At 39.3% G+C, this 8,535-nt stretch overlaps 1 protein-coding gene and 1 long non-coding RNA gene across 2 annotated transcripts; both read left to right on the plus strand.

Moving 5' to 3' along the window:
* Positions 1 to 529: 529 nt before the first annotated feature.
* On the plus strand, positions 530 to 2,957 carry LOC149393647 (uncharacterized). The gene is made up of 2 exons (XR_016299951.1): positions 530 to 1,589; positions 2,609 to 2,957. It is a non-coding gene; the product is annotated as an uncharacterized LOC149393647 (long non-coding RNA).
* Positions 2,958 to 4,421: 1,464 nt separating this feature from the next.
* Positions 4,422 to 7,818, plus strand: GRX4 (glutaredoxin 4). The gene is made up of 7 exons (XM_089617825.1): positions 4,422 to 4,643; positions 6,022 to 6,108; positions 6,215 to 6,319; positions 6,410 to 6,509; positions 6,916 to 6,982; positions 7,181 to 7,259; positions 7,378 to 7,818. Exons 2-7 carry the CDS (start codon positions 6,037 to 6,039, stop codon positions 7,438 to 7,440), a joined length of 486 nt encoding a protein of 161 aa, XP_089473951.1. The 5' UTR covers positions 4,422 to 4,643; positions 6,022 to 6,036; the 3' UTR covers positions 7,441 to 7,818.
* Positions 7,819 to 8,535: the final 717 nt, after the last annotated feature.

Raw genomic sequence — 8,535 nt, forward strand, 5'->3', positions numbered from 1 at the left:
ATATTCCGGAAATTAATTTAATAAATAAATTCTCAAGAACGAGAATTAATTCCGAGAAACCTTAAATATATTTTAATTAATTTAGAGCGAACGAGAAAATTCTCGGTTCGAATCATATAATTATAATCCATTCGGTTATGGGTTTAATTAAATAATTATATGAAGAGGACTTGGTTGTAATGATTTATAAGGGACCCATTTGAAAGAAAACAAGGAAAAGAGGTTGGTTTGTGAATAATTGGATAAGGGTTGAGCTGCCACGTGGAAATCTTATCCTTCCTTTCCTTATCTCTTTCGGCCACTCTCTATCTCTCTCTCTCTCTCTCTCTCTCTCTCTCTCTCTCTCTCTCTCTCTCTCTCTCTCTCTCTCTCTCTCTCTCTTCTTCTCGTGCACTATATATTCTCTTCTTCTCCTTCTTCATTCGCGCAAGCCACCTGCAAAGAAGAAACAGAGAAGAAAAAAAAGAATCGGCAACAACCACCACCAAAGCCATTTCTCTCCGGCCAACAACCCACATCACCACCCTTTCCTCATCTCTTCTTCTCCGTGCTTGCGCTCGGCCAGCCGCCCATCTCCGAGCCGCGCGCACACCACCAGCCGAGAGGAGAAGGTCGCCGTGCGTCCTAGGAGCTCCGGCGAGCACCTCCGGTTGGGGAAAAGAGGGTGAGGACGGTCCAAATGGTCCGACTCTTCAAGTGAGGTATGGATTTCTTGGGCTAAAGTGAAGATTTCGAAATCTAGGGTTCATAGCTCAATTTGGGGCTTTTTGATCCGAGCTAAAATCAGTGGAATTGATGGGTTTTATTTGGTTGTTGGACTTGGTTAATGATGTTCCTAGCTCGGATTTGTGTAATTGAGTCGATTTTGAATGATTTGAGGATTTTGAGCTCGCTGTGAACAGCCTCTGTAAATTGACGTGGGAAGTTCGGTACCGATTTAACTTGGATTTGTTGATATTTTTCTTGGATAATAGACGTCATGAGGTTTCTAAAATGACCAAGAACGTGTAAATCCGTTGAGAATTGAGTGAGTTATGAATTTTTGAAAACAGGGTATTGAAGCTGGAATTATGAACGTGAGTTTGAAAAATTTTGGGCCATGTGTGTGCCTTTGGCCGTGAGCATTCTTTTGTTTGGCCGTGAGACTTGTTTGGCTAGGTAATTTGCTTTGGTTGTTTTGTGATGTTGAGATATTCTAGTTTGTTAGGGATTTTGAGACGTGAGAATTGAATTTGAAATGTGGATTTAATGACAAGTCTAAGAATTTTGTGACTAGTTAGTTGGATTCGTGTTTGGTCGTGTGACTTGTTTGGGTTCGGGTTTTTGAATCGAGATGTCGGATTTGGAATTTTGGAAATTGATAAGAGTTTGGACTTAAGGAAGTAACTCGTTATCGAATTCCGAACCGACTCAAATCTAATCCCGACACCGGACCCTATATTTTTCAAGTAATTTTGAATCCAATAACTAACGGACTTTCAACCTCGGATGCTAGTTCTTTAGACGTTTCGACAAGCGTCAAGTATCTCATAGAACGTGAAAAGCAAGACATCGCCGGAGGTCGTCGAGCTTCTGTCACAGTATTCCAGGTAAGTGTGGAGACATAAGTCAACTACTTACCAAGGGAATAATCCTGTTTACGTGCATTTACGTGTTAATAATAAAAAGAGTAGGAAAAGCCTTAAAAGACACAAACACCAAAGATTAAGGCTTCGGCCACTCTTTTTGGAAAATTTAGTTGGGTTTATACCCATAGGTTCAAATGCTAACTTGAACCAGCCACGTTGCTATTTTGTTGTAGTTAGATCCCTCTGCTAACCATAGAGTTTAGCTAGACCTGAGGTGACAGGAGAGCATGTTGGACTCTTGGATTCGAGCCGAGGGTAGGAGTACCGGGAGTCATATCCCGAGTCTTCAACTTAAAACACTAACGAGCATAAAAGTGAAATGATAATTCTTTCGGGATTTAACCCAAGTCGCTCTCCTGTAAGTAGCATATGTGTGTACTCTGAGTGCTGCAGAGTACCCGAACCCTAAAGAAATGATGTGTCGATGGTACCAAAAAGGAATTGAACCCTGACGGACTATGAGGGCCTGGGGGATGGCGCTGAGTACTCATATTTCGGGGAGTCGACCAAGAGTCGTACCCGACTTTGTTGCCAGGCTATGAAGGCCTGAAGAGCGGGGAGTCGACCAAGAGTCGTACCCGACTTTGTTGCCAGGCTATGAAGGCCTGAAGACCTTGACGGGCTATGAGGGCCTGGGGGTGGCGCCGACGTCGAATGAAGTGGTACCATTAGTGGATCCCAGACAGATGTTAAAACTCTTAGGCCGCCGAACGACTGCTGCTCGAAGTCTAAGGCTGGTCTCTTGTCGTTCTAGAGGTTATAGCGGGGGATGTGTGTAACCTTAAAGACGACAAGTACTAGTTAGAGTGTGTACACACGAGTCATGCTCTAGAACTTGTTAGATTTGCATCCATGCATTCTTATGTGCCTGCTTGCACGTCACATGTTATCACATGGCATTAGTCGCTTTTATTTTTCTAGGTTAGACTCCCACTTACTGAGTCAATCGACTCATAGTTTTATGACCCTTGGTAATGTAGAGAAGGGCAAGGCGCCGATGTGAATAAGGAAGTCGTAGATGAAGACCAGACGTGTATCTCTTGACCTTTGGGCTAATGGGAACTCACCCGGGTTCAAATCCTTCTATAATAATATCTATATTTTGTTGAACCCCTTTCGTAAACTATGATCCCCAAACTATCCCTTGTATATATACTTAAAATTAGGGAGCTTGTGTATAAATAAGAGTCGCTATAAGGCTCTAATTCCTAAAGTTAAACAGCGAAAAATTTACCCAGGTTTTCGTATAACCACTTATAGTACTTATATATGATCGTGTTATGTTTAATATAAGTATTATGGTTATTATGTTGATTTGATTATGTTTCCGCTGATATGAGATATATTGTTATATATTGATGTTGAAATCTGAGACGTAACCCCACCGTCTCGGCCCGTGAGCCGCCGACGAGAGGTCGCGGGTCGTGACACAAAGGCTCTGCCTACCTATCCTATAATGGTATTGACCGTAGAATCTATCACCACATCGAGTCGTGTCTTTATAATTGTCGTCTCAATTTCATTCATGTGGGGGATTGTTGGAATAAAGTTAATAAATATTATTTATTAACATGTGGATGGCTGATTTGTGGCAACAATTTGAGTGGGTTCCACTAATCGGAATTGAATAATTCCAAGCGATACGGATTCCTCGTAACAAGGGCTATAAAATTGGATATTTGTTTGCCAAAATTGGACCTAAGGTGAATGAGAAGTGACGAGGTCGACTGGACGAAGTGACGAAGTCATTCCAGCTCGACTGGGCGAGGTCGACTGGACGAAGTGACGAAGTCATTCCAGCTCGACTGGGCGAGGTCGACTGGACGAAGTGACGAAGTCTTTCCAGCTCGACTGGGGCGAGGTCGACTGGATGAAGTGACGAAGTCATTCCAGCTCGACTGGACGAGCTCGACCGGATGAAGTGACGAAGCGTACGTTTGATAATTAAAGCCAACGGTTTGTATGCTTCAATTAAATGGTTTTTGAGCTTTAAGTGCGCATTAAGGCTGTGTAATAATGCCATTAAGGCTGAAAACGTTGGACTGTTCGCATGGTTTTGAATTCAAAACGGTGTGTTAAATGGTTGTAATAGCCTGCGTTTAATGCCTTTAAGGCTGGACGTTTTTTAACTTCAAACCGACGTAGCCTTGGCCTATATAAAGAGGCTTCAGCTCTCATTCAGAAAATACGAATTCCATTGTTTTCCCACTGTTCCCGAGCTCTCTCTTCCCCAGAAATTCTTTTCTTTTGCTTTGTCGTGGTGGTAGTTTCGCACAGGTTCTAGTTCGCCGAAGCCGAGTCTTGTGGTGCATTGCTTGTCTTGTAGTAGTTGTATCCTGGGAGGCTTTCGCTCACGAAATCCAGCACCCGTAGAGAGGGCGATAAAAAGCTTCAAGGAAACCGTCAAACGGGCCTCGACCTTCTCTTGCCGATTTCCTGTTCTTTTCATTTTTGGTTTATATTTTATTTTTCCTTGCATGTGTCTGTTTTCCCTATCAATATTATTTGTAATATTGCTAACAAGGGAAAATTAAGAATGTCACGTCATTTTTTTTACTATTGAGCAAAAAGATTTTTGATTAAGTTTAGTTACTATGTACAAAAAGATTTTTTATCGTTTTTTAAAAATTAATAAAATGTAACGAAGGTGAAACTAAATTTCAGAAACCCTTAAATATAATTTATTTAAATTTAATAATGAGAAAATTATTTAATTAATTTTCTAAACATTAATTCGTGAGTGAAATATTAATTTTTATAGATTGAGACCCGTTTGCAACAACTAAAAGGTAAGAAAAAGGTGATTTGTGGTGAAAACTAGGAGGGGCAAAGACGAGAGGGATTTTTTTTTTTTTTTTACAAAGACGAGGGATAGAAGAAAGAAAACGCTGAGAGGTGCGACGAAGAAGAAACGAACGCGAAGAGAGAGAGAGAGAGAGAGAGAAGAGAGAGAGAGAGAGAGAGAGAGGAAGAAGAATCGAAGAAGGAATCTCAGCGAATTCCACTCGAGTAAAGGTAAAGGCTTCTCGTTTCTTTTCCTCTTCATCTGCTCTGCCCGAAAACCCATTTCTAGACTGTTAGGATTTTGATTGGATTGATGAAATTGAGTTGGTGAATTCGAATATGATTAAAGGATTTGGGTTTTGATTTTAGGGTTTCTCGGAATTTCGGGTCTCAGGTCCGAATATCGGGTTGTTCATTTGGAGTTCGATGATGATTCGTGTTTTAAATGATTTATGCATTTATAAGTTAGTAACTATGTTTCCGCTATGTGTCTTTCTATAACAATATGTTTTCAAAGTATTCAAAAATTATAGTTTTTATGAATTAGTTTTTTGATATATGCCATGCACGAAGAAACCTGACGAGGCTCGTGGGCGAACGAAGGCTCAAGGGTCGTGACAATAGATAAGTAGGAAATTCATTCCACTTGTATCCCATGAGAAATACGTGTTTGAAATGATTATTTTGCCACATTTGAAATGCACAATCCGTGCATTAGAATGACATGTAAATAAAAAAAAAATTATAAATTAAAGAGATTGAGAATAGTACTCGAGGCTTATTTATAAGTACGAGTAAATTGGGGGACTGGTTTGTTTGGTTACTGATCTGAGGGACAAGTCTAGCTTGTTCCTGGGATTAGGGATCAAGCTTTGTGACTAATTAGTTGGAATTTCCTGAGATTGGTTGACCTTGTAGTTCTTAATAATAGACAATAGAGTACCATGGTGTACTATCTAAGATGCTTGGAGATGCTATGCGCGATATAGTGCAGTTCAAAGATTTTCAAGAATGCCACGGCTATGGTTTGACATGGATTGAGCTCATTCATGATGATAATAACATTTTAGTTTATAATACTTGTTGGTTGTTAGCTCATTTGTTCTTCTTGTGGTAATGGGTGGAAATAGTATATTAAGATCGTGCAAGGGTATGATGTTGACATGTTGTGGAGCTTTTAGTGAAACTATGGTTTTGGTTGTTATGAGAGGCTCGTCAACTCTTCTAATAAGTTTCTTTAAAAGGTATTCTTTTACATTTTAGTAATTTTTTGAAGTGCCAGTAAAGTTGTGTGCACCATTCTGTACGTATTTTTTTTACTTATAAAATAACAACATCAATTTAATAGCGTTTTGAAGTCTAGTCTTAGAGCCATGTCTACGTGCGTTCAGAACGGAGCGGTCAATGGTCAATATAATACCTTTGGTTCATGGTCTTAGATAATTTTATTCTGATAAGAGAGGGTGGGTTAGTTTTCCGTGCGTAGATCTATTGCCCTGATTAATTTGGATGCTTCATTAAACCTGCCATGTACTTTGAATTGTAACTATGTTTCAAGCTTTTTTTTTTTTTTTTTGTTATTCATAACTATGCTTTGTTATATTCACAGATAGTTTGAATAATCATGGCAAAGTCAATATCGAACTTGCTGTTTAAGGGAATTTCAAGACTCCCAATCGCTCACTCTAGTAGAGCTGTAAGATCTCAATATCTTAATTTTCGTTCGGTTTTCTTATTTACAACATGTACACCTACCCTGTGTAGTTTTTAAATTAGTCTTTGATCTCAATCTATGTTGCTAGGCATCTGTGTCTTTCTACCAAGCTTCATCAGGGTCACATGATGATTTCATGCCTACTAACAAGATCGAAAACTCTGGCCTTTCTTTGAAGGATGTTGTTGAGAAGGTACACGTTCGTTTTATTCGCTGAATCATCAGACAAAGTTTGGTACTTTCTGACCTGACAAGTTTTTTACAATCTTTGTCGAGGCTACAGGACATTAAAGAAAATCCCGTGATGATATACATGAAAGGAGGGCTTGATTTTCCTCAATGTGGATTCAGCTCACTTGCAGTCAGGGTGTTAAAGCTATACGGTATGACTAACATTACTTGATCGTTTGCTGTCTATTACTTCAAAGATTATGCTTGTGTAGCTTCTAGAAAAGATTGAACACGGTTCACAACATTCAACAAAAAGAAAAAGAGAAATTCCTATAAGCTATTTTCAGGAGTATATTCAAAGAATGCCCAATTACGACTCTTTTAGAGACTCTACATTTGGATTATCTTTCTTTTTTTTTTTAAGTTTGTGTGCATGAGCAGAGAGAATCCGTGAACAAGATAATTAATACAATTTTTAATCAGCAGGATATTCGGCTAGAAATTTTCTAGCTATGAACACTTTGTGTTGCTTACAATACAACTGTTCATGGAATAATTATGTTTTTGAAAAGCTTATTTCTTATTATGAAATTCTCACCTTGATTCTGGGCCTTGCAGATGTTCCTTTAAGCGCTAGAAATATATTGGAAGACCCGGAACTGAAAAACGCCGTAAAAGCCTTCAGGTATCATTGGTCATATTAATTATTGTATCCTTTCACTTTTCAGAATTATTTCTTTATTGATCATCAGACTGTTAATATTTGCTGCATAATTTTCCTTGGTTTAATTTTATGTGGTCGAGGTTTTTTTTTTAAACTTAGATTTGTCTATTTGAGTTTGCGGTTTTCTATGTTTTGATTCAATCTCTTCTGGGAATGTAGTCTCTGGCCAACGTTTCCACAGATATTCATCAAAGGAGAGTTCATAGGTGGTTCAGATATTGTTCTCAACATGCACCAGGTTATTTCATTCTTTCTTTCGAGCAAATACTTCATTATTTATTTGAGGCTTATAATAAGAAAGAAAGAAAAATAGATATATGCACTCTTCTTAAACAATGTCAAATTTTTTTTTACAGAATGGCGAACTGAAGGAAAAACTTGGAGACATTTCGGCCAATCAAGAGAAGAAGTCTGAATGAGCAAAAGGCGTCCATATTTTATCATCATGAACCATAAAGAAGTTTTTTGTGAAGATTTCTAGCACAAATAAAGTTTGTTCCAATCTGGCTTAGGGGCAATTTTCATAACGTTGATGTAGTGCCAGAATCTGAAAATTGTCTAAGATTAGCGGAAAATGTGAAGCCTTGACTGAATTTCTTCTATCACACAAGCCGTCACCAGCTGTTCTATTATTTAAGAAAAAACTTATTCGAATATGCATCCATGGCTTGGCTTTTTTTTTTTTTTTTTTTATGGAATTCGGGATAATTAGCCGTTGCTTTTGTCTATTGGAATATATATAGGTCGATGAAAAATCATTTATTTAGATTAATGTATTGATGACAAGTTTATTGGTATATTTTAATTAACCCAATTCTTATAATGGATGTTTGGTACGGGCAGTGTTATGATGTCGTTTAGTCTAAACGACATCTCTACAAGAAACGATGTCCAAAAGAAAGAGAAAAAGGCCCAATACATTGCTGGCCTGAAAATGGTCCAAGACGCATATGTGCATGCAAGCAATGCTAGTCGCCGTTTGTGAGTGCAATTCCTCGTGCCAAGCTCGCCCCTCACGACATTGACGAGATCCCAGGGTCGCCTAGGGAAAGGGGGCTTCTCTAGGCCATGCATGGGTGAGGAGACCTCCTCGTCCTAGGCAAGATGCCTCACGGCCCCATTACCTAAGTGGCTTAAGCTTCGGGCTGGCTCTGCCTGGCCCCACATGAGCGAGCGAGCTGCTCGACTGCCTCGCTTCTCGTGCGAGCAAGAGAGCTGCTTGCCTCGCCTTGTCGTCCAAGCCAGCGAGTTAGCGAGCTACTCGTCTCGCCTCACCCATCGAGCGAGCAAGCAGCTCGCTTTGCCTCGCACCACAACCTTGGATGAGGAGGCAAGCCCATGCCAAAATTATTGAAAAGTGCGGGAGAAGCTTTGAACGACCCCAATTGGTTAACCTTTTTCCTTTTAACATAGAATAGAAGGGTTCCGCCATTGGAAATTTTGAATGGATACTATCATAAGCAATAGAATATAAACAACAAATAAGAGAATAAAAAAGAAAAATATCATTCATA

Source organism: Urtica dioica, chromosome 6 (assembly GCF_054948205.1).
Source record: "Urtica dioica subsp. dioica isolate 48M chromosome 6, U.dioica_male_clone48M_v1_H2, whole genome shotgun sequence".
NCBI classification, from domain to species: domain Eukaryota; kingdom Viridiplantae; phylum Streptophyta; class Magnoliopsida; order Rosales; family Urticaceae; genus Urtica; species Urtica dioica.